A 25,810-nucleotide genomic window follows, 5' to 3' on the forward strand; every position below is an offset into this window, starting at 1 on the left:
CGTACGTCTATTCCTTCAATTGATATGCTCATTAGTTCATTCACATGATCAGGCAGAAGGCTACTTCTTTCAGAACACAAAGTTCCATTCAGTGATGGAAAAAAGGCTCAGCTGTAGCTCTTGTGACTGGGAGTAGCAAGAGAGGAATTCCTACTTGTTTCATCCCAGGAAACAGAACACAAAGATCGGGTTGGGCCACTAGTGATGATAAAAAGAGAAGTTGAAGTCAAATCTTCATTCATTGGTTGCAAGATATTCCACTCTGTGTTCAAATTCTCTAGTGTGTCCTGAGCACGTGGCAGCCCCATTGCTGGTAGTGCCTCACTCCACTACCTGTCGCGTTTTATAGGACAAGGATCTGTAAAAGCTATGTAGAGTTTGAGTAGAATCTAGAAGTCCCTGTTGTAGATTTTTAAGAATCAAGTCTCTGTACTTTTTCAGTTGTCTTAGCAAACACTTCTTGTCTCCTTCACTTAAGGATTCAATATAAATGTCTTCATTAGTCAACTTCTGGACTGAAAACTTTGCTTCTTCCAGTATTTTTTTAATGGATAGCTCTCTGATTGATCCACATGTAGCTTCTATTGCTGGACAAAGATCAACTACTGTTGTAGCAAATGCCTGGATGGCATTGTTTAATGACCCAAGTGGTAGACTTACGAGAGAGAGAATGGCAATAGTCTTCTCTGAACATAGTAGCAAAAGTAATCCACCAGCCTCACTACTTAGATCCATCCCATCTGGGTAGATAATTTCCAAAGCCAGTAATAATAATGGCCGGAGTAATTTTAACAACAGCCAAGGATCGCTCATGAGAAAGCAGTGGGTATTCCCAGGTTGGGCTAATTTGAACTTCAGTCCCAGTGTATCTTCTATATTTTCCAAGATATTCAGTCTTTTTGGACTCTTGCTGAAAAAAGAACATAATGAAGACATTAAATGTGTAGCTTTTTTAATGTCTTTTTAAAGTGTCTGCAGCTCATACTAGCGCTAGTTGGAGTAGATGGCCTTTGCAGTGTGTATAGGAGAGATTGGGATTACGCTTTTCTCTAAGCAAAGCTTGTACTCCACCATGTCTTCCAGAGAAGTTTGCAGCTCTATCAGAGGCACAAGCAGCCATCTGTTTGGGGTCGAATTAACAAGCATTTAACTCTCCTAAGATGTGGGTTGTCACAGATGCAACCGATGTGTCTTCTATAACTTGAACATCTAGAAATGCATCTACTGGCCTACCACTGACATCAAGATAACATACACAATGATTTGCTGCCCATTTGCATTGGTGTATTCATCAGCCATGTATGCAAATATTTTGAACGTGGTGAGAGAATTCTTCACTTTTTCAACTGTTGAGTCTTTCACTGTTGTGCCACATGCTTCTAGCCATTTTCCTGGGAAGTAGCCTTGAGAACCTGGCACAGGGGTAGCCTCATCTACCTGAGCCTGCTGACAGTTAGGAAGGAAAGCTCTGAGACCCCTGACCTGCCCCCTCTCATCTCCAGGTTGTTCTCTCTGGAGCCTAACAATGTATTGAGTGTTAATGTTGTTCATAGATTCATAGACTCTAGGACTGGAAGGGACCTCGAGAGGTCATCGAGTCCAGTCCCCTGCCCTCATGGCAGGACCAAATACTGTCTAGACCATCCCTGATAGACATTTATCTAAGTTTAATCTAAGTCTACTGTTAGAAGTATCGTCAGAGAGGTGGAGATTCCACTAACCTCGCCTAGGGCAATTTATTCCAGTGTTAACTACCCGACAGTTTAGGAACTTTTCCTAATTGTCCACAGCCTCACCTCAGTTCTGCAGTTTAAGTCCCTTGCTGTCTTGTGATATCAGTAATAGAAGGCTATAAACGTAAAAAAAACCTCCTCATGCCTGATGACAAACCCTTTTTAGATACCTGAAAACTGCTATCATTCCGCCATCTGTCTTCCTCTTTTCGCAAACTAAATAAGACTCCTAAATTCTTTCAGCCTCCATTCGTAGTGTCAGTTCTCAAGACTTTTAATCATATCTGTTGTGCTCTCTCTGGACCTCCTCGCAATTTCTGCCACATCTTTCTTAAAAGGCGGTGCCAGTAACTGGACAGTACAGTACTCGCATTGAGGCTAACCAGCGGCAGAGTAGAGGGCGGAGAAAATTAGCTCTCGGTCTTGTTTACAACACCTGTTAATGACATCCGCAGAAATGCGTTTGCTTTTTTTGGCAAACAGCAGTCAGACTGGTTGGACTCTATATTTAGGGCTGTGGTCACATGACCCCTAGATCTTTCTGCATATCTCCTTGCCTAGAGTCAGTCTCTCCATTCTGTAGTGCTATGAAACTGATTGTTCCTTGCGCTAGTGGAAGCACTTTGGCATTTGTCTTTATTGAAGCTTCATCCATGCCGGTTTACCCTCGACCATATTCTCCGCGCAATTTGTCGCAGATCATTTTTGAATTTTGACCGCTGTCGGCTCTCAAGGCAGTTTGGCAATCCCTTCCCATTGGTAATCGGCCGCAACATTAATAAGCGTACTTTCTATGCCAGCATTCTACAGTTGTTGATGAAGATATTGACAACAGCTGGTCGCCAAAACAGAACCCCTGTGGAACCTCCATCTATGTTATTGGGTAGAACTTATAGGAGAGGTGGATGTGTCGATAATTTGCGCAGGCAGGATTCGGGAAGCCCTATTTAATAATAGAAGCACTTCTAGCTATAAACCGGTCCTTCTGGAGATGTGAATAAGCTTGAGTTATCCTACTTGATGCCCCATCTAATTAAATTTGCCGAGTTTATCGATAAGCAATCAGTGATGCGACGACCGTATCAAACTGCCTTACTAAAGTCTTAGGTATCCACATCCACCGCTTCTCCCTTATCCACAAGGCTCGTTATCCTATCAAATATCAGAGGGTAGCTCTGTGTAGTCTGGATCTGTAAAAGCAGCAGAGAATCCTGTGGCACCTTATAGATAACAGACGTTTTGGAGCGTGAGCTTTCTGTGGGTGAATACCCACTTCGTCCACGCAGGTAGTGGAAATAAGGTGCCACAGGATTCTCTGCTGCTTATCCTATCAAGGAAAGCTGTCAGACTGGTTTGACAAATTTGTTCTTTACAAATCCATGCTGGCTATTCCTATCACCTTACCACCTTTTCAAGTGTCTGCAGATGATTTCTTTAATCACTTGCTCCATTATCTTCCCTGGCACAGAAGTTAAACTAACTGGTCTGTAGTTTCCTGGGTTGTGTGTTTTATTTCCCTTTTATAAATGGGCACTATATTTCCTTTCAGTCTTCTGGAATCTCTCCCGTCTCCCATACTTTCCAAAAATAATAGCTAAGGGCTCAGATACCTCCTCTATTAACTCCTTGAGTATCTAGGATGCATTTCATCAGCCCTGGTGACTTGCAGGCATCTAACTTCTCTAAGTGATTTTAACTTGCTCTTTTTTTATTTTATCTTCTAAACCTGCCCTCTTCCCATAAGCATTCACTATGTTAGCCATTCCTTCAGACTTCTCAGTGAAGACTGAAACAAAGAAATCATTAAGCATCTCTGCCATTTCCAAGTTTCTGTTACTGTTTCTCCCTCCTCACTGAGCAGTGGGCCTACCCTGTCCTTGGTCTTCCTCTTGCTTCTAATGTATTGATAAAAAGTCTTCTTGTTTCCCTTTATTCCCATAGCTGGTTAACTGTTAACTGTTTCATTTGTTAACTGTTTCATTGCTGATCATTGCAGTAGAGAAATCCAGTGACTCTGGAATTGTAGGGGGAGCCTGAGCAGAGCATCATCCCTTTACCCCATGCACATCTTCACTCTGGGCTGGGCATTTCAAGGCATGGAAGGGGAAGGTACTGGAGAGTGAGCAGCTGCTGTTGTCCAGGATGGGCGGCAGCTGCACCAAGGGCCTGGGGGCACAGGATCAATGGCAGGTTTCATCTGGATCCCCTCCCAGTGGCTGTGCAGAAGGTCTGGGCTGTGTGCGGTGACCTCTGTGTGGGAAGGTCTCTTTGAGTCGGTGTCCTTGAATGTGGCCTTTCTGGGGCTGAGTGCTGCAGGATGGGCAGGGGAGAACGTGGATTGGTCTTTCCCTCTGTCTGGGGCAGTAACTGGCTGCTTCTGAGAGGGGTTGTAGTGAACTTAATGCAGAACTCCACTATGCCTCCTCACCGACCCAGAGAGGAGAGTGCCCACTACTGACTCAAATGTGCCTCCCACTCTGGTTAGCTGCTGAGAGCTGACCCCACTGCAGCCTATCGGAAATTTCCCTGGTAAATTTATTAAGGTTTTACCGCTACTCAGTTTCCACGCAAGCGTTCCTTTATTAGTCCAAAGGCCACTTGGTGCTGGCTACATCCAAAATATCAACATAATCAATTAACCCTTGTATTCTACCACCAGCAACATAAGAACAGCCAGACTTGGTCAGACCAAAGGTCCATCCAACCCAGTAGTCTGTCCTCTGACAGTAGCTGATCCCAGGTGCCCCAAAGGGAATGAACAGAACAGGTCACCATCAAGTGATCCATCCCTTGTCGCCCATTCCCAGCTTCTGGCAAACAGAGTCTAGGGACACCATTCCTGCCCATCTTGGCTGAAAGCCATTGATGGACCTGTCCTCCATGAACTTATCTAGCTCTTTATTGAACCCTGTTATAGTCTTAGCCATCACAACATTCTCTGGCAATGAGTTCCAAAGGTTGACTGTGCATTGTGTGAAGAAATACTTCCTTTTGTTTGTTAAACCTGCTGCCTATTAATTTCATTTGGTGACCCCTAGTTCTTGTGTTATGAAAAGAGTAAATAACACTTGTTTATTTTTTCCACACCAATCATAATAATATAGACCTTTATCATATCCTCCCTTAGTCGTGTCCAGGGTGGACTTGATTTAAATCACTCATCAGGAAGACTCGATTTTAATCACGCTTTTCTACATAAGTGCATTCTTGTTGGTTGGTATAACCTTAATATATATTCTTCACAACTCAGATGTAGGTTTCATTTTTAGAAGGTACACACTATATACATTTTTAAACAGTGATTTATTTTGAAAACTTTTCAGATTAGTTTTACAACTATATCAGAAGATGAATGATCAGTTATTTCATTTACCAAAGATAATTGAAGCAGGTATTTATGTCACTGGGAGGTGAACGATTTCCAATTAATTATTAATATTTGGAGGATTTTCTTGCCATGCTGTATTTGGAGGAGAACATCACCAGACACTTTAAATTGTTGTTGTTTTAGTTTAAATAAAACATTAAGTATTCTGGATTTTTTCTTCAACAGCAAACATAATATTTTCACAGAAAAGCATATGTCCCTCGCTTCTCACATTTATCTCCAGACTTCTCCTGTCCAGATCTAGTCTGCCCCAAATAATCTTCAATTTATTGAACTTTTCAGAGAGAGGTAAATTTGCAGAGGGACAATAGGGTTGAGGTCTGTTATTTCTCACCGTTCGTTCGTTCGTTCTTTCTTTCAAAACATTTTTGCTGTTAACAAGCCTGTTACCTCTGGGGAGACAAATCCAGTTTGAGAACTGCAAAACCTAAGCATCTCTAATAATATCTTCTAGACTGAGCACTGAGTCCCATTGGGTAGGTAAAAGATTAACCCAAATAATCTATACAGAAGCCCCTGGAATCCCATGAGGTTGGGTCCCTGATCCATGAATATATTGTCTCGTACTATAGAGTTAGAATTTATAATCCCTATTCCATTATATGAGACATATTGCAAAGATGTATCTTTTGGTTGGTTTCCTCAAAAAGCATTTTATCAAAAAGTCTGTTTTTTAATTAATCAGTGCGAGAAGATACCACAACATCTGGAAGGAAGGTCCCGATTATGGGATTGTTTCCCTCTGCTCCAGTTGGATGTTCTCCTTCCCTGAGGCTGTCATCCTCCTCAGCAGCACAGAGCCTATCAGACCAGGGATAGGACCGTTGTACTGTGTCCCAGAAAGTCTCATCTATGTACTTCTCTGTCTCCCTCAGCTCCTCCAGCTCGGCCACTGTGGTCTCCAAAGCCCGTACACAGTCTCTGAGGGCCAGGAGCTCCTTGCACCGAATGCACACACATGGCACCAGCCCGTAGGGCAGGTAATCCTACATGCTGCATTGGGTGCACTTAACTGGATAGTCCCCACTCTGTTGCTGGACTCCTTCCTTCATCCTCTTTTTACTCCGCAGCTTGTTGCTTTGTTTTCATCAGAGGGTGTTTTTTTGGCTTAAGTTTAAGGAATGTTAGTATATGTAGCCCCCCACTCTCCCTCTAAACTGCCTCACAAAACTCCTGTTAGCCGCTCCTATTCCAAAGCCTCGTTAAGCTCTCGGCTTTGCCTAGCAGGTTGCTAGGCTCAGCATGCAACCAGTCAACACATGGTCCCCCAAACAACCAGACCACACAGTATATTTTAGTCAAGCAGCAAGCACAACACACACCCTCACAAACTTACCCCAAGGGTCATGTAATCGCTCTTCCTCCACGTGGAGAAGTTCCTCACAAAGCTCCCCTGTTAGCCTCTCTGATACATACAATACAGTGATCAGCATCCACCTGACTATGCCAACCAGGTCAGGCCCAGGAGACATCTTCCGCCAGAGGGGTAAGGAAAAGGTCTGACTGCTCGAAGACCTTGCTAACAAACAAGCGATGTCTTTGCTGGTGGTTGGACCTTAGCTAAAGGCAATTGAGGCAGTTTAGGGCTGCACTCTGCCCGTCAAGGTTTTTTCCCTCCTCTCTCTACCATATTTTGTCCCTGACTGCTGCACTGAGCACTTCTATCCAATTTATTCACTGCACCTGGTACCCAGTTAACCATGTTTTTCTTTAAAGTTTGGGCTAAGCAACAGGACTAAACAAGGGAATGCTGCTATTCCAAAGGGTCCCTATGCATTTAACACACAGGCCTTGTTTCTCACCATTTCTCTTTTTGGTCACATGCTTTGGGCCTGTCACTCATGCTAAGATCCATAGCTCACTGAGGGCTATTGTGGCCTGTGTTCCTACATGTCCTGAGATGGTGTTGGGTGTGGGTGTGTTCTAACCCTCCCCACCCCCATTCCTGGGTTTTCCACAGCTCCTGCTCTATCTGGCTAGTCAGTCACTGCAGGCACATAATAAGCCTGATCTATGCTACAGGAAATGCCCCTTGCTGCCACTGGGTGTCAGTAACGTGTGCAGGAGGGTGGTGTGGCTGCAGGTGTAGCCAAGGACATGCCTTGCCCAGCTCTGGTTCAGCCGCACCCGTTGCTGATGTCCATTGTCGATGCCCGGCAGGTTCTGAGCCTGGCCACTGGCCCAGCAGGGCTAGTGAGAGGTTTGGGGCTAGTGCAGATCCTCGTCCCAGGGAGGAAGCTGTTTGTAGAGCAGAGGGGCTATAAGGTGCCAGCTCGGCTTGTGTAGCTTATCCCTCCAAGGTGATGTCCGTATGTGCCAGCCCACTCCTTATTCCCCTGTCCCCCCAAGACTCGATGGAGGGAGCAGGCCTCTGGCCTGCAGCCTGAGCAACCCGTTCCATAGATCACAGAGCTGCAGCCTGTGTGTGTACACCATATCCGTCTGCGAGGCCATCAAGGGCCCCCTTATTCCAGAATGACCTTGGCAGCAGAGGATGCATTGGAGACCCCGAATTTCTGCTGCAGAGGCAACCTCTAGAACAATAGTCTCCAAACTTTTTTGATCACGCACCCCTATCAGTAAAGAAAAAAAAAAAAATTTTGAGCACGCACCCCCTGCCACGCCGCAGGGCTGGCTCTACCATTTTTGCTGCCCCAAGCCAAAAAAAAATAAAATAAAATAAAATGGCACTCAGATTCCTGACAGAGCAAAAATAAATCAATAAAAAGCCGCCTGAACTGCTGCACACCTCAAAGAATCCTCTTGCAGACCCCACTTTGGAGACTACTGCTCCTGAAAACTAGTATTGTACCTGCCAATTTCTCCCAAGGGCCACCAGGGGGCAGCATGGCCCTTTCAAGGCGCACTGAGGGTGCTGGACGCTGCCAGCCTCTCACTTCCAGGCCCTGTTGCGGGCGAGTGCAGAGCTCGGGGTGGGGGAGGCCCTGGACTCTTGGGGCTGCCCCTGTGAGCTGGCCTAGGGCCAGGGCTGCATCCCAGGGCAAAGCCTGCTGGGCTCACTGCAGCAGTGGGTCTGTGTTTGGGGGCTCCAAGCCCTGCTGGGGGCTGCTCTGCAAATGCACTCTGGGGGGGACCCACTGCTCTGCTGGGGGTGTCTGGGATTGTGATCCCTCTGCTGGTCTCCTTGTGCAGCGTCTCCTCCTCAGTCTCTGGCCCCTCTTCCCTGCTTCCCCTTGGGCATCTCTGGGGAAAACCCACTGCTCTTTCCCGGCATGCTTTGCTAAAAGATTCCTGCACTCCTGTCTGTTGCACCTGAGAGCTGTGGGGATGCCTGGGAGTTTCTGCCTGAGATCCTCAGCTGGGCTTCGCGGTCACCCCTCTGCTCTCCTCTGAGGCCTTGCTGCATCAAAAGAGCTCACGCTGCTCTCCTCCACCTGCAGCGGACCCAGAGCCCGTGGGGAGGACTGAGGCAGAGAGGAAAAGGGAGAGAACCCAGGAGTTCTGGCTCCGCCCACGGCATGCGGGATGGGAACATCCATGGGAGGGAGTTCAGTGCCCTTGTGGCCCCCTCGGCTAGAGCTGCCGAACCTCTGCCTGGTGTGAGCGGGGCCTGGCAACGGGGATCTGAGGGCTCACATAGCCCAAGCTGGGCTGGGATTGCTCTGCAGGGGCAGGGATCCACCTGGGCTGGTGCCAGCCTGTGCTGGGCTGCGTGTGGCAGCTGTCTCCTGCTGCTGGTGAGATCTGAGGTTACTCCAGGCAGGGCTGGGACTGAGCAGCGCCTCTCCCTTGTGGGCTCTGTGCTCAAGAGAGGGAATGGGGTTTTGCAGAAGCCCTGAAGCCCAGTATGAGGGATGGGTCTCCCCAGCCTAGGATCACTTACTTAGGGCTGGTCCCCAATCTGTCCTGTGGTGTCCCATCCCCCCCCTTCCCCCCAACATGCTCAAGATCTGCTGCAGTTCCCACCATCGTCCTCCTCCTCCTCCGGGAGAGGTGTCCACCACCACCCCTAGCAGCTTGGGGCTCCAACCTCCTCCAGAGTCTCTCTTCTCAGGCCATTGAGAATGTTGGCTCCCAGCTCACCCCACTTCAGCTGTCATCCCCCCCTCGCCCCCCACTTCTCTGCTGTGACAGGATGAAGGTCAGGGCCAGGCACTCGCTTGGGGGCACCTCCCTGCACTTCCTAGAGCCCTGGTATTTGGAGCAGACCAGCACCAGGCTGAGCTGCAAGACATCCATCAGTCTGGCTTTATATGGGGCCGTCCCTCCTCCACTACTCCAGTGGGATGGACCAGGGAGAGCATTGAAAACCTCCGCTCCTTCCTGGGTGGTGAGGGTGGAAGATGCAGCTAAGGGCTTGCGACACTTCAGTGACTCTCCCTCCCATTTTCTCCCCCACTGGAAACAATACTGGCCTCCTTTGTGAAGGGCTTGGAGCTCTACGAGTGACAAGGACAACGATAGGGCAAAGTGCTGGTAAGGGTGAGCTCTGGGTTCCCATTCAGAGGCTTCTGTGCAGTAACAATCAGGTCGTTTTCTGGTGGCAGCTGAAGAACTGTCTCCCCTCCAAGTGGGAAGAATTCCTCCTGTGGCCCCTCAGAGTACGTCTACATGGCAGCGTGAGCCCAGGGTTTGAACTCTGGCTCGAACCTAACCCCCCTTCCATTTACATGCACCAGTCCAGGGTCCCAGGACCCCACGAGGGTGGAGGGTTTGTGCCTGACTCAAACTGGGGTCTGGGTTTCAAGCCCTATTTTTACAGTGTAGATGCAGCTACATTGAACTCATGCTCTGGGGGTCTACTTAAAAAAAACATGGGCCGGCCTTCTGTGTCCTCTGGAGAGTCAGGTTTGGACAGTAAAGTTTTCCCGCGCTGCACTGCGGACCAAGGGCTAAAGGGGATGCATTCTGGGATGGTGCTGGGAAGTCTCAGTTGTGGGAGTTGGACTCAGGCCTTCAAAATGCAGTGTCGATGCTGGAGCTCCAGGTGGGGACCCAGGTTCAATCCTTCCTAACCTGGGGTTGCAAACGTGTTTAGAGGCTGAAGCCCAGGCTCTGCTAGGTCGAGTTCTGCTAACCCTGGGTTTGCGCTGCAGTGTGGACAGGCCTGAAAGGGCTTTGACCGAGAGCACGGTCCTTGCTTGCAACAACCCACTGTGAGCCGGGGGCTTGGGACCGGAGAACAGCCATGGAGGAGCCGGCTGGCACGCACTGTCTGTGTATCGCTGAGTTGCATGTCAGTTTATGCTGCATGCCCCTCACCTTGGCCGGTGAATTTGCTGACAATCCCTGTGAGCCGATTGCTTTGAGGGAGGGTATCCAGAGCTGTTGCTGGTGCCTTTTATTCTGGGCAATAAAATCTTTGAAGATCCATCTATACTGCAGTGAAACAGCCGTGGCCAGCCCGTGCTGGCTGATGAGCTCATAGGGTTATAAAATTGCAGTGTAGACAGGGATCCTCCCGCCTCATGGGGTCCCAGTGCCTGGGCTACAGCCCAAGGCCCAGTGTCCTCAATGCAGTTTTATAGCCCCAGCTCAAATCAGCTGACACAGGCCAGTTGGGGCTGTTTCATTGTAGTGTAGACAGACCCTGAGGGAACCAGCCTGGCCCATATCTCACATCTAGACCGAACACTATGCTTCGGGGGGGCTATGAAACCTCAGTTGGCCTTTGGGGAGCTGAGAGGCTAATGGGAGGAGAACGTTGGTGACTTGCAGTGCCTACGGTGAGGATGCACTTTTGGGATGTCTGGTTCTGTGTGGTGGCTCAGGCAGAGCCCTGGCCTCAGCGCAGCGCTGGAATTGTTCTGTGGTGGTGGGAACCAGTTTCCAGCAGCCCTGGGCTTTGACTGGGGAGTGGTAGAGCTGCAGCTTCTTCCAATTAAAGGGGCCTCCTCATTCATGAGCATCGAAGTGCTGGCAGCACTTAAGTTGAAATGTGATGTCCGGCTGTGGCCCAACTTGTGGGGTTTTTAAGAGCCCTCAGCACAATGTGCTGTGACTCCTTCCAAATGGGGAAGACAGCACCTCAGTAGCTCACCCCTTCATGCAGGATGCCTGGGCACTTGAGAAATGACCCAGTAGTGGGGGTGACCTACTGATTAGCTGAGCAGCAACCCACAGAGCATCGGGGCTTGGGTGCTGGGGATGCCTAGCAAGGGGGTCTTTGCTGCTTGGCTGGGCAGTGCAGGAGGTGAGACCTGAGTGGGGGGCAGCCATTGCAGGCTTGTGACTCAGGGAAGTCTGGGGCATGACTGAACAGCTGACTCCTTCTGTGAACTTCGAACTCTCCCACAATTGCCGTGGGCCGGCCGGAAGAGGAACGACTGATGTCCCAGCTTCCCAGCCGCACCTGGTGGTGCTTGGACCAGCTGTTGAGATGGTCACAAGGGCTCTGACCAGAACACATCTCGCCCAACAAGGCCGCTCGCAAACAATGGGCGAGGACTCTGGAGGGATTCACTGGCTGATAACTGATCTGGTTGGAAACCTTGGCTTGATCCCATTAACAACAAGGAGCTGTTAGGACACCTAGACAAAGGGCTGAGAAGCCAGGGGGTCTTGGCTAACACAGTGTCTGCTAGTCTGAAGTTGTCAAGGTTTCTTTCCCCACTTTGAACTTTAGAGTGCAAATGTGGGGACCTGCATGAACACTTCTAAGCTTAATTACTAGCTTAGATCTGGTTACACTGCCACCAGCCAAATTTGTGTCTGCACACTTTCTGTTCCCCCAAACCTCCTGGGAACACAGATCCAAACCCTTGGATTCTTAAAAACAAGAGGAATTAACCATCTCCCCTCCTTTTTCCCCCACCAATCACCTGGTGAGTTCAGGTCCAATTCCCTTGGATCTTAAACAAGGAAAATCAATCAGGTTCTTAAAAGAAAGCTTTTAATTAAAGAAAGAAAAGGTAAATTATTTCTGTAAAATTAGGATGGAAAAGCTTTACAGAGTACTTAGATTTCTATAGCCCGGGAAAACGCCGCTAGCCTCAGGTTCAGAGTTACAGCAAACAGAGGTAAAATGCTTCCAGCAAAGAAAACATTTACAAGTTGAAAAAACAAAAATAAGACTAATCCATCTTGCTTGCTATTCTTTACAATTTTGAAACATGAAGACTGATTTCCAAAAATTTGAGAACCTGGATTGACGTCTGGTCCCTCTTAGTCCCAAGAGCGAACAACCCCCAAAAACAAAAAGCACAAACAAAGACTTCTCTCCACCAAGATTTGAAAATATCTTGTCTCCCTATTGGTCCTCTGGTCAGGTGTCAGCCAGGTTTACTGAGCTTCTTAACCCTTTATAGGCAAAAGAGACACGAACCCTTAACTATCTGTTTATGACAGGAGTACAAAGCACAGAGCCTGGAGGAGGAGGCTAGAACCCGGAAGCCCCCAGATTTTCCCTGGTGAAGGCAGTTGCATAGCAGAGGGGGCGACCTGCATTGCATGACAATGCACAGGGTGGGATGGTTGAATGTTTTTTAAAGCCCAGCCCTGGCATCTGGCCATGAATTTCCAACGCATTCTTATTTTTCTAACCCCAGCACCTCAGAGCCCTAGTCATGCACCAAGCCTCTGTGGCAATAGCAGCTGTTCAAACAATTGGTCCTGCCCCAAAGAACTTTCGATTTAAGGATAAGATGAGAGGACATGGGTAGATGGGGGAGCACAAGGAAAGACTGAGACACTTCGCTGCTGCCTGTCACAATATTGTATCAGCAGTCTGGCTTTGGTCGCCACTTCCTACCCAGGGGGGTGTAGCCAATGAGGGATGGGGGTGGGGGTGCGGGAATTTGCCCCAAGACCAGGTGTCTGTCTAGAAGAGATGAGTGGGTGGGTTTGGGTATGGGGAGTGCTGGGTGCACTCTATGGCCAGTCTCTTTGCAGGAGGGTGGCCAGAGGTGAGTCTCTTCTGGACTCGCTGTCCAAGAACAGGAGAGCGCAGCCTTCTTAGGGTGGGGAACCTGGTCATTTTGGCCAATCCATGCCTCTGCCTGGGGAAGCAATGCACTGTTCACCTATGGAACTCCTTGCCAGGGGATGTTGTGAAGGCCAACAGTAGAACTGGGTTCAAAAAACCTAGACCAGATCATGGAGGATAGGCCCATCAATGGCTACTAGCCACGGTTCAGGGTTGCCACCCAATGCTCGGGGGGGGGGGGGGGCGCCCTAAAGCTCTGACTACCAGGAGGGGAAGACCTAGATCCCTCCATAATTTCCCTGTTCTGTACAGTTCCCCCTGCAGCTCTGATACTGGCTGTGGATGGACATAGGAAGCAGGACAAGATGGCCTGTGGTCTGACCCAGGGTGGCAGCTCCTGTTCTTATAAACACACTCACCAGGAGTGACAAGACATGTGTTTGTGTCTTGGTTTGTAAAGCCTTTGGGGATGATGGTGGGGGAGGGGGGAACTGGACAATGCCCACTGCATCCTGCCCCTCGCTTTCCTGAGCACAGTGCTTCTCCCGCGAATTAATTGATCCCCCAGTAGGTCGCAAGAGAACTCCATCTGGGGGATTTAGCGGGGAGGAGAGGAGTCAAAGCTTCATTTAATTCCACCTGGTGCTTTATCCATCTCTGATCTGGCTGCTGCTGCAGCTTTTAACCTGTTGCCTCCTTAATCCAGAGTTTTCCCCGAGTTTCCGAGCAGGTTCGGATTAACCGGGTCTAATCGCCTGATCCCCTAACAGGATCAATCTATGCGATCTGTGATTAATAGCAGCCAAATCCCCCTGGGGCTGAGGGCTTCTCAGGAAAGATAGGAGGGGAGCCCACAGGTGTGGGGTGGGGGCTGGGGCCAAACCTGGTGGTGGGTCTGAGTGTGCTAGGCCAGACTCCATCTGAAGTAGGAAAAGGAGTGCCTCACCCGGTCTGGAGCAGGCAGGGAGCCTTGGGTGGGGGGTTGCTATGTTGGGGAGACACCCAGAGATGCACCTGCTGTGGCCTAGCTGCCACCCCTGCATGAGGCTTGGCTTGGGAGCTGCCCCAGCCCCAGGCCTGAGGGCGCTTGGCCAAGCCTTGGTTGTCCCAGATGCCTTTGCAGGGAGCTCCCTTAGGAGTGTGGACAGCCCGTTCCCTTCCCTGATCTGCCTCGCATGCGCTAGAAATTCGCAGATGCTTTCCCCACCCCCATATCGGTTAAGCCCTGCCAGATGGTGCCAGGATGCAGTAATCTGCTCACTGGCTGGTGCCCTCTGAATCCCAGCCGCATCCCTCCCTGGTCGGTTGGCTCCCCACACAGCTCGGGGTGGAGGTGGGCAGAAACAGGGAGCCTGGGAGGAGTGTAGGGACCCACCGACTGGCTGCACCCAGCACTGTGACATAGCTGCCAGAGGAACCATGTGAAGACCTTGGCCTCTGGGGGATGCACCATCTCTGCACCCCTGCCTGGCGGGGGGGTGGGGGTGCTGGGTCACTGAGAGAGCTGCCCGGTGTCTGCCGCCTAGACAGGTATAGGGGGTGGGGTGGACTGCATCGCTGAGGGATATGCACTGTCTCTGCACCCCAGCCTGGCATGGGGGGACTATGTTGCTGGGGGAGCTGCATTCTCTCTGCATCCCAGCCTGGTATTGGAAAGGGGCAGTACCGTGCTGTGGGGGGAGTTGCCCTTAACACCGTGCCTGTGCCCCATCTCCCTCTGAGTAGTACACTCAGAACCTGTTGCTAGTGCTCGTGTCTGAAGCCCAGGGTGTGGCAGGGACGGCTGAGTCCTTCCATGTCACCGGAGGATCCAGTTCTGGTGTTTGTCCTGCCACGAGTGCTCTCCTTGCCCCAGACCACTCTGACATGGGCAGGCCCTGGTAAATCCCAAACTGTAGTCTCTGATCTGCCCAAACTGGAGTGGGGCAGGACAGAATCTGGCTCCCTCTTCCCTGGTTCTCTGGTGTTGAGTTCCTGGCCAAACCCCTCTAGTCCCCGGTGAAAGTGGCCAGGCTGCCTGTTGAGGACAGAGTTCAGCAGGGCTGGGATCTGTGTCCCCAGTTGCCATGTGGGATGGAGCAGAGTCTTTTGGCTCCTCTGCCTGGGCACACCTGCCCACACGTGTGGACTCACGGGAGAGGCGGCGCCCATGACATTAAAATGGAATTTGCAAACTCTCATTAAGTGCAGCTTTGTCTCTAAGTTAACATGACACCCCCCGCACCCTTCCCCTCACCTTCCCTTCCCAGAACTGACTGCTCTTGGAGTCGCAAAGCAGAACTGGAGGAGACCAGCTCCTTCCCACTTGGGCTGGCCCCTCTGGTGCATTGCTGGTCTTCAGGCCTTAGTCAAGATTTAAACGGTCCAAGTGCCAATTTCTGGCCACTCTTTCCCTGTTCCTGGCCCTCATCTGCATGAGACTAGCCAGGCCCATCCTGATGATGGGGAGGTGTGGGAGCCCCAGCTGAGGTTTGGGGCACAAGAGGCCCCACGCTGGGTCTGTAGCTCGATGCGTGTGGTTTGCGTGTGGCTCCAGAGAGGACAATAGTGTAGTGATGGCTGTGGAGCCAGCAGGGAGCCCCACAAAAATGGAGGCTACTACTTTTGATATCCAGCTTCACCAGTCAGGTTGGAAGCAAGTTGTTCATTGTTTGGGCCCACGCCCCAGGCTGGGGCCCCGTCAGTCTGAGTGCTCTGTCTCTTCCACAGCATGTTGCAGGGTGAGGAGGCAGGCCCAGAGCTTGCTGCAGAGAGGACCTCATGTACCAGCTGCAGTGAAGGGAAATCACTGAGGTTTGCTGGATTATCTGTGACAACAGACAGTCAAGCCTGATTCCTCTGCGTTCCCCAGCTTACCTGGGTAGGGGCAGGGAATGTGTGTTATTGTCTCATCAATCTGGGGGGTATGAGAGGCTGCTGGGAGGGGGCAGTGGGAAAGTCTCAACCTCCCGTCCCCCACTGGGCTTGATGCGTGTGTGTGACCAAGGCTTGAGCTCCTAGGTTAGCACCGCAGCAAACAGCAGCCCCTTTGCCTCAGGATCTACCCCTGCATCCCCTGACAGTGGGAAAAGTGCATCAGCTGGATCTTGCTGCTAAAATGACTGGCACTGAAACAGTTAACACTGACATTTGAATAGTCTTGTGTAGGTTCCTGAGTTAACAGCCAACTGAGCTGTCTGGGGCAGCGGGCTCCTGCTCCCCAGCTGTGAAACACCCAGGGTTCTGCTTGGAGCCACAGAACCACCCCTGCAGTTCATGGACCCATCTGCACTGGTTGGCTCTCAACTGGGCATCTGCCTTGGCCGGCTCTCACCTGGCCATCCTCCTTTTTGCAGGCTGTGGAAACAGTGCCCTGAGCTCCGACCTGTTCCAGCTCGGCTACACAGATGTCACCAGCATTGACTACTCTGCGGTATGCATCGCGGGCATGCGAGCCCGCTACGCCCAGTGCCAGGGCCTGCAGTGGGTGGTGATGGACGCTAGGGACTTGGCCTTCGCAGATGGCACCTTCGATGTGGTTCTGGAGAAGGGCACGCTGGATTCCATGATGGTGGCGGAGATGGACCCCTGGCATGTGTCGCCTGAGACCACAGCACTGCTGGACCAAGTGCTGAAGGAGGTGAGTGGGTAGGACTCCGAGGTCATTAGAGGCTCTGATCTCCTTATCGCAGTCAGGGCAGCGTAGGACCAGACTTGGGCCCAGCTGAGACGTGGACTCGTATCCCCCGTGCTGACTCCTTGACGCTGGCTCGTGCAAGCATCTGGTGGTAAGAACAAATGGGTATAAACTGGACACTAGGGAGTTTAGACTTGAAATTAGACGAAGGTTTCTAACCATTAGAGGAGTGAAGTTCTGGAACAGCCTTCCAAGGGGAGTAGTGGGGGCAAAAGACATATCTGGCTTTAAGACTAAGCTTGATAAGTTTATGGAAGGGATGGTATGATGGATAGCTTAATTTTGGCAATTGATCTTGTGATTACAGCAGGTAAGCATGCTCCCAGTGGTCTGTGATGGATATTAATGGATGTTGTGATTCTGAGTTACTGCGAGAATTCTTTTCCTGAGTTGGTGGCTGGTGGTCTTGCCACATCTCAGCGTTGCTGATCGCCAGTATTTGGGTCGCGAGGGATTTTCCTCCAGGGCAGATTGGCAAGCCCTGGAGGTTTTTCACCTTCCTCTCAGCCGTGGGGACATGGGTCACTTGCTGGTGGCATTTCCGCAGGCTTGGGTCTTGCAACCACCAATTTGAAGACTTCAATAACTCACGACATAGGTAGGAGTTTGTTTATAGATGGATGGGTAGAATTCTGTGGCTCTTTGTATGCAGGAGGTCAGACTAATAATTGCAATGATTTGCTCTTCTGACCTTAAAGTCTTGTGAGTCTATGGGTATAGGTGGCCCGGTCGGAATGCATCGCGACCCCCCCCCACCTCTCACCCCAGGTGCCCTTGAAAGGCAAGCCCTGTCTCCAGAGAGCAGCTCCAACCAGGCTTGCTGGGAAAAGGCTTGGCTGTGACCTGGCCCATGTGTTAAAGCTTGCCAGACATGGTGGACACGCAATGTGAATGTGTGACAAAGCTGGGACGAGATCCTTCCACCCACAGGAGAACGGCCCCGGCCTGACTGTCCAAAACCAGGGGCAGAGTTGGCCCGGCCCACCGCTTGCCCTTGTCCGGTGGGAGCCAAGCAGCATTGGATCAGGTCTTGGCTCAATTCTATGCTCTCATCTATGGGTCTAGGGAGCTGCCCTCTCCCCAAATCGGAGTGCTAGTGGCTCTCCCCACGCCACACTCTCCATTATGGAGCTCTTCCATACCAGCATCTCTCCCAGCTACCAGGGCGCAACATCCCCAGCCATTCCCCCTCTCCTGGAACTGTTGAGGCGCGTGAGACACTGGAAGAATACAGTGTCCGTGGCTTGGCCAGAGACCGTCTCACTGGTGATCTTGCTCTGCCCCGGAAACTGTGTCCTGAGGTTGGGGATGAGGAGATGCCTTGTTTCCTTGCTGGTCTTTCAGAGATGGCTGGTTTGGCAGGGCAGGAATGTTGGTTCCACAAAATTGCCGGATGACATCTCTGAAGACAACACCAGGAAGGCAAAAGCGGGTGGGGGAAACTGTGGGTCCAGATTAAGTGGCTTCAGCAGAGCTGGGAGCCCAGGGCAGGGACGGCAGGGGGCTGCAAGATTGGCACAGAGGGGCACCGGCAGAGCTCGGAGAGGGAGGCCCAGGGCTGGGAGAGCGGGCCGGGGGGGGGCCTGCAGATTGGCACAGAGGGGCACTGGCAGAGCTGGGAGGGGAGCCAGGCTGGGACGGCAGGGGCTGCAGATTGGCACAGAGGGGCCACCAGCAGAGCTGGGGGGGCAGAGCCCAGGGCTGGGACGGACAGGGGGCTGCAGATTGGCAAGAGGGGCACTGGCAGAGCTGGGGGAGGGCAGCCCAGGGCTGGGACGGCAGGGGGGCTGCAGATTGGCACAGAGGGCACTGGCAGAGAGCTGGGAGGGGAGCCACGGGCTGGGACGCAGGGGGGCTGCAGATTGGCACAGAGGGCACCGGCAGAGCTGGGGGGGCAGAGCCCAGGGCTGGGACGGCAGGGGGGCTGCAGATTGGCACAGAGGGGCACTGGCAGAGCTGGGGGAGGGGAGCCCAGGGCTGGGACGGCAGGGGGGCTGCAGATTGGCACAGAGGGGCACCAGCAGAGCTGGGGAGGGGAGCCCAGGGCTGGGATGGCAGAGGGGGCTGCAGATTGGGACTGGGGCAGGGTGTGACCCCGTGGCTGGGACTGGCTCCTTGGAAAGAATTAACTCTGTGGGTTTGGGACTGTTAAGAGTGTGAAATTCCTGTTCCCTGTTCCTCCCCAATACAGTAACTCATCAGGGTTGCCATGGTGATGTGGCCGCAGAGCCTGTTGCCTGCACATCCTTTCAGTGGCTCACCCTTTGATGTTGTGTTTGGGCCAGCGCTAGCCTGGGAAGCTGGCAGTGGCCATGGGGGCAGCAGATCACTGCCTGGCTGTTGATGCAGGTGATGAGAGCTTGGCTTCACCTAGCCTTGTGGGGGAGCAAGAGCTGGGGGAAGCTCCGGTTGTGTGTCAGGGGAACTGCCTGTCAGGAAGATGGAGCTGGCTATGGAATCTCCTCCCAGGGAAGATCTGGCATAGGGGGCATTGCACTGGGGCTCCGGAGACTTGGATTCTCTTCCCACCTCGGCCCTGCTGTCTGACCCTGGGCAAGTCACTTCCCCTCCCACCCGTTGTCCAATGAGGCTGTAAATTCTCTGGCTCAGGAATGGTCTCTCGCTGTCTGTGCAGCGCCCAGCACCATGGGTCCCTGCTCTCAGTTGGGACATCTGCGTGTGTCACTGATCCATAGGGTTAGCGTGCCTCTGACCTTTCCGGAAGGGCAGCCCATATAGCTCTAGGCCCTCAGCCAGCACTTCTTATGAAAGTCAGCCCCACAGCCTCACTACCCCAATCATGGAGGAAAAGTCCATCAATGGCTATTAGACAGGATGGGCAGGGGTGGTGTCCCTAGCCTGTGTTTGCCAGAAGCTGGGAATGGGCGACAGGGGATGGATTGCTTGATGATTCCCTGTTCTGTTCATTCCCTCTGGGGCACCTGGCATTGACCATGGTCAGAAGACAGGATACTGGGCTAGATGGACCTTTGGTCTGACCCAGCGGGGCCATTCTTACTTTCTTATGATACTGGCACACTGGCTAAAGCATCCCTGTGTCTCATTGTGCAGCAAGACTTTACTCCTTTGGCAACAATGCAATGCACAGATGTTCTGTCTCTTTGCAAAATGGCTTTTTCACAACACACCAAAATATTTCTTAGTCAGCTGGAATACAGTGTGTAAGGTCCTGAGGTTAGGACATGCATGTAAGCTTTACCTTTCTGCAGCATTACCTACCTCTGTAGCCCAAAGCATCCAGCATCTCGTCTTTCCCTCACTGGTAGCCAGTTCTGAACACCTTCACCTTCTGTTTCCAGTTACTCAGGACGGGTCTGCACGTCTTGCTTCCCCTAGCTGCCAATCCTTACTAGTTCCTGTCTGGTCCTTGGCTTTCCATTGACTCTCCCAGGCAATTGCATCCATGCCTTGACAGTCGCTCATCGTTCATTGGAACCAACAGCCCAGCCATGCCTCTTGCCTACTGAGATTAACTCTTTCAGCCCTACCAGGTTTCCAGACGGCGTGGGTAAAGTGAGGCAGTGTCTACACTACAGAGTTTATGTTGGCCTAGCCAGGGGCGGCTCTAGGCATTTTGCCACCCCAAGCATGGCAGGCAGGCTGCCTTCAGCGGCTTGCCTGCAGAGGGTCTGCTGGTCCCCCGGCTTCGGTGGACCTCCCGCAGACGTGCCAGCAGGAGGCCCGCTGAAGCCGCGGGACCAGTGGACCCTCCACAGGCAAGCTGCCTGCCGCCCTCGTGGCACCAGCAGAGCGCCCCCCTCCCCCCCGCAGCTTGCCACCCCAAGCACGCGCTTGGCATGCTGGGCCCGGGAGCCGCCCCTGGGCCTAGCCTCTAGTGTAGACCCAGTGTACACTGACAGGAGTTTTTCCTCCCATATAGGATGTCACGGAGTCCCTGGGTGATGCTCTGGAACTGCTCCCCACCAAGCCAGTCAGGACTTTGGGGAGCCTCCTCTCCCTTGGAGCAGACTTGTTCAGGGCAAGAAGCTCACACGGCTTCACCTCCTGGGTCTCTCCTTGAGAGCATATCAGCATCCTCTGCCCCTCCTGTGCTTCACACAGTGAGTCCACCAGGGCGGGATCCTGGGAAGCACAGCAGGGTCCTGCACCCCCACTTTGCAGTCAGACGTGACTCTTAGCACAGCAAAACAGAGGTTTATCATGACAGGAACAGATTCTAAAACAGAGCTTGTAGATAACAGCGAAACCAGACCCCTCGACCGGGTCCATTCTGGGGGCAGCTGAGCCAGACCCCTGGTCTGCCTTCACTCCTCGTCGCCCAGCAAGCTCCAAGACTAAGCACCCTCCTCTCTGCTCAGCTCCTTTCCCGGCCAGGAGGTCACTGATCCATTTGATCTCCAACACCTTCAGTTGGCACCTTTGCAGAGGAGGGGCCCAGGCCATCAGTTGCTAGGAGACAGAGTGCCAGGCATTTAGGTGCACTGGCCCTTTGCTCTGCAGCAATCACACACCCTTATCCCACCACATAGATACTTAAGAACTGCCTAGGGGACACTGAGGCACCAACACAGTATTCAGGGCAAACATTAAGAACAGTCCCAGTTTGTCACATAGGAACACCACTTCTCTGAATGTTATTAGCTAATCCTTCTAGCGGCAGGGCTGCATCTTCACGGGTTGGGTTGGCATTGCTGCGGCGGTCGGGGCTGTGGCTTTTTCACTCCTCTGACCAACCTGGCTAGGCCATGCTTAAAGCTTTAAGTGTAGATCAAGCCTAAGTCTTACACTCTTTTGTTTTTTTTTCCCCTTAAAAAATTTCCTACATGATGTTGTAATGCAGATGATTCAGTGAAGGGCTGAGAGCCCCAGCCTTCCCCAATAGGGGATGGATCTGGCTGGGAATCATCCCCTAGGCAAGGGCTGGTCCGTTTGATTGAGACCTCTGGAGCCAGACTGGCTAAAATGCTTACAAGGCCTCTCCCTTGCCCTGGGGGTGGGACTAAGTGGGGTTCCTCCTGTTTTAACTGTGTTGCATTGCTCGGGGGGATGGGGGGAGCGATCATGATCCTCTAGGCTGAGGGGATGGCAAGAGGGGTTGGACCCTGAGCAGCCCTGCTCAACTGTCATTGGACCCCCTGGGTTCTTCCTCCCGAGTCAAGTGAACCTAGGGACTAGGCACAGAAACAGGCAGTATTAGAAGCCAGATCCCATCCCCCGCCCCATTTGATTCCCTCACTTCGATCGATCGTGTTAGCTGGGGACCCCCTTGCAGAGGGAGATCTGCCTGGCTTGTTCTCCTGGTTGCCTGTGGAAACCCTTGTCAGTATTGACTGGGCACTGGTGTTACCATGGGGACTGGTGATGCCTCCAGCCTAGTATTAATTGGTGCTATGGGGAGATGTGGCTGCAACAGCAGGAAGCTGATTCAACTCACCAGCGTGGGGCACTAAGGGATCGCTGCCCCCTGGGATGGGACATCTCTCCCCCCTCCCCGCCTGCTCTCCTCCTCTGCTTGGCCTTTTACTTTCCCTGGTTTCTCTCTCCCTGGGCTGGGTTCCTCATGGGCCAGGGTCTCCCCCCTGCTACCGATTCTGCTCCGGGATGTCTTGCTGCGCCATGTCCAGGCCTGCTCAGTGAGGCTACCTCCATGGGGAACTTGCTCAGTGCCCAGGGCTCCCCTGGGTGACTTGTCCTCGACCAGAGGGATTGGAAAAGAGCCTGGCCTTCTGCTCAGCTTGAAACAGCCCCGTGCTCTCTCCAACCCACCCCTGTCCTGGGGCTTTTCCCTGCTCTCCCCCATGTAATCACTGCCTGGCTGTGGCTAACCATGTGGGGCGTGACATGGAGGGAGTCTGTGTCCCATCCCCCCTCCCCCTGCTGGCTCCCATGTGTTGTTCAGGAAGAGGGGATCCAAGGGGGTGGGAGAGATGGGGTGACCATAGAGCTCTATGAGTGTGATGCTCCCTGCCCCACCTGCCCTAGAGACAGCAGCAGTCACCTGCATGATGGCTAGGTGTGGGGAGGGAAGACTTGGGGCATCCCTGTTGCTAAGTGAAGGGGTTTTCCAGGGGCACCATCTGGCCCCCTCATCTGCCCTCAGCCAGTTCTCTGATTTGTGGTGAGAGGATCCTGCAAATTCTGCCCACGCCCCCCTGGGAATCCTGGAAAGTGTGCTTGGGCAGGGAGTTGCCAGAAGCAGGGGGTCTCACCTAGCCCCTTTCCCTGGGGCAGAATGTCTTTCTCCAGCCCAGTCTGGTCTGATTATTTCAAACCATGGGGCTCCCTGTCCATCTGGATGCTTTAGCTTCTCCATTGGCCCTGAATAATCCCTTGCCCTCTGGTTTAGCCTTCACTTGCCTGCAGACTGTTTCCCTACCAGCCCTGGGTCACTTGCCGTGGGGCTGGGGCTGCCCCCTGGTACTAAGAGCAGTGGGAGTCACGCAGACGATGGTCTCTGCCAGCTGAGCCGTGCTCTGATCTGTGCCCATCTCTGCTCCCACTCGCCATGGCTGGTGGCGATGCTGGCTTCCCAGGGAGGTCTGGCTGGAGGTTGAGGCTGGTGGTGCTGCCTGCAGCTGTCAGTCGACCAAGTTAAGCTCTTGTAACCTTCACGCCGACCTCAGTCCCTCCGGCCCCGCGAGGCTCTGAATTCCCTGCAGCCTCTCTGGCTTAGAACTGTGCGAAGCAACGTTCGAGGTGGGGTGGCTGGAGACGGGGGGTTTGTGCACCCTGCTCTGAGATAGGACGGCTCTGGGGTGGGGGGCAGAGCTGAGCTTAGCAGCCTAGGGGGTGTCTCCCTGCAGCGGTGTAGGGAGAACCAGTCCCCTCTGCTCCTGCACGGGAGCTCTGGGCATGCTCTGCCCCCAATCCCATTGGCCCTTTTACAGCCATATCCGATTGCAAACTCCTCCCCGATTCACAGCCCCTGCCCCCAACTCTCTTGCCCTAGTGAAGGGGCTTAGGGCTGGAGGGGAGCAGCCAGGGTTGGTGCGGCGCTGTTGGTGCATGGTTGCTTTCCTCCTCCCCCTCTGTTATGAGAGGAAGGAGCCGAATCCCTCTGCTCCTCTCCCCGGCCTGTTGGATTTGTGGACACTGAAATGCTGGCTAGGGAGCATTGCCCTCCCTCTAGGCAGACCCCATGCGGCAGGGATGGCTGGTGCTGCTGGGCCTGGACTGATGACCTGGAAACCCGTATTATGTCAGCTTCTGCTTGATTCTGAGCAGCATCTCTCCCATGACTGTCCAACTGGCAGCTCCAATCCTCTTAGGGAGCAGTGCTGGGCTCTCCCTGTAACAAGATTACGGGCGGGCGGCCGCCCCAGCCCTTCCCAGTGAACATGTGGGATGTGTGCATGTGCACAGCCACACGGTACTCTGGTGCTGTGTGAACACGCATGGTGACGGCTGCAGGGAGAGCGCAGACCTGCACAGGTGTGACTTGGCAGGCTGTGTATGAAACACGTCAGCGCACACACCCGTGAACATGTACAGACCCCAGTGCTCACCAGTGCACGTGGAGTTTCATGCCTCCCCTGCCTGTGCACAGGGGCTCTTGAGCCCTTCACCCCATACTCCTTTCCCAGGCAGTGCCTTCCTCTTTGCATTCCCATTGCAGAAGCCACCTGGCTAGCGGCAGATCTGTGGACCCTGGGCCTTACATTCGGAGCCCATGGTGTGTGAGGGTCCTCTGGGCACCAGCTCCCTGCTGTTGGGGGGGAGTGGGAGGAGGGGACAGACCCCAAAACAAGAGAAGAATTGGCAGAGCTGGCTGTGTGGGGAGCCCAGGGCTGGAATAGCTGTGGGGCTGTGGGTAGAGATTGAGGGACACTGGGACCCAGGGCTGGAAGAGTGGGCGCTGGGTTGGGAGTGTGGGGGCAGGGGCAGTGCAGGGGGAGGATGTAACTGGAGCACCCAGCGGCCCCTGTGGATTGCGCTAGGGAGTGATCACATCCTGCTGCGCTAGTAGGAGACTGCGAGGGAGCCTGGGGGCCTTTTGGAAGCAGATGCTGCTTCTCCTGCCCATCTCCCCAGAGCCGCTCCGCAGCCGCTATGGGTGGATAAAGTTCTGTGAAGCCGTCTCTTAGCAACAGCCATTAGTCCTCTCTTCACTGGAGATTTCACAGCAGGAGACGAATCCCACCTGGTGTGTGATGGGCCCAGACCCTTCCTTCCTCAGCCGTCTGCTCTCAGCAGGGATCCACCACCCCTCCCTCCTGCCCCCCGCAGCTCTGGGTATTGAGGAAACAGCTGTAGCAGCCTGACAGGGGAAGATTTTGGCCTGGTGCTGGGAGCCCACTATAATGACTTTTGCACCAGACTGCAGCTCTATAAATGGTGGTGATGCTGCTGGATTTTAACAGGGAAAGTGCAGGGGCCCAGGCCCCAAAGGTATTTAGGCACCAAACTCCCATGGATTTCAGTGCGAGTTTGGTGCCTAAATATATTGTGGGATCTGAGCCAGATGTTTCCTGCCCCTCTTGGAGGCAGAAGATCAGACTAGTCAGGCCCCTGGGCTGATCAAGTCTGGCGGTTGCAGTGTAACTTGCTGGATGCTGACCCACTGTGGGGCTCAGAGGCCTGGGAAGGACCTTCTGAAGCGAGGAGGACCCACTGATGAGCGTGTGTTGTGTCCCCTTCTGTGCGCTCCACAGAGGAGCTGAGCCTGCTACAGCCCCCAGTGGGGCAACAGCTCGAGCTCTCAGATCAGGAGGCACCCAGGCAAGTGGGCCAGGCTGGCGGTTGTCACTCTAAAAAGCAGTGTAGGAGCTGGAGATTGGGGCTTATAGCTTTGAATCCATGGTAGCTCCTGCTGCAGACCTGAGTGGTTCCTCCCATGTCTTTAGGCAGGCTGCCTCTAAGCACTTCTCGCCTTTCCTTGGTTGTTGCTGCTCTGTCAGCAGTGCCTGAGCCCCAGCTGGGGGTCCCTCATGCTCTGGAGCCTTGCCCCACGCTGAGCGCTTGGCTGTCCCGCCCTTGTTGGACCTGAGCGGACAGAAGATGTTCTGCAAATTTCCTCTTCTGTTGCTCTTCTCTCTCCCCAGCTGCCTCCACTCCCCCCCCCCACAAGTTCATCCCAGCATTCGCCCAGTTATACCCCATTTCCCCACTGTGGATTCCCAGCTGTGGCCCCTCTCATCATGGTAACA

At 53.0% G+C, this 25,810-nt stretch overlaps 1 protein-coding gene across 1 annotated transcript in view; it reads left to right on the forward strand.

Moving 5' to 3' along the window:
• EEF1AKMT4 (EEF1A lysine methyltransferase 4) overlaps positions 1-25,810 on the forward strand; it is a 33,549-nt gene that overhangs the window by 739 nt on the left and 7,000 nt on the right. Inside the window, exon 2 of the mRNA XM_032803897.2 lies at positions 16,342-16,625. Within this exon, the coding sequence (XP_032659788.1) occupies positions 16,342-16,625 (284 nt within the window). The remainder of the gene's footprint in view (positions 1-16,341; positions 16,626-25,810) is intronic.

This window comes from Chelonoidis abingdonii, chromosome 8 (genome assembly GCF_003597395.2).
Source record: "Chelonoidis abingdonii isolate Lonesome George chromosome 8, CheloAbing_2.0, whole genome shotgun sequence".
Lineage (NCBI taxonomy): Eukaryota > Metazoa > Chordata > Testudines > Testudinidae > Chelonoidis > Chelonoidis abingdonii.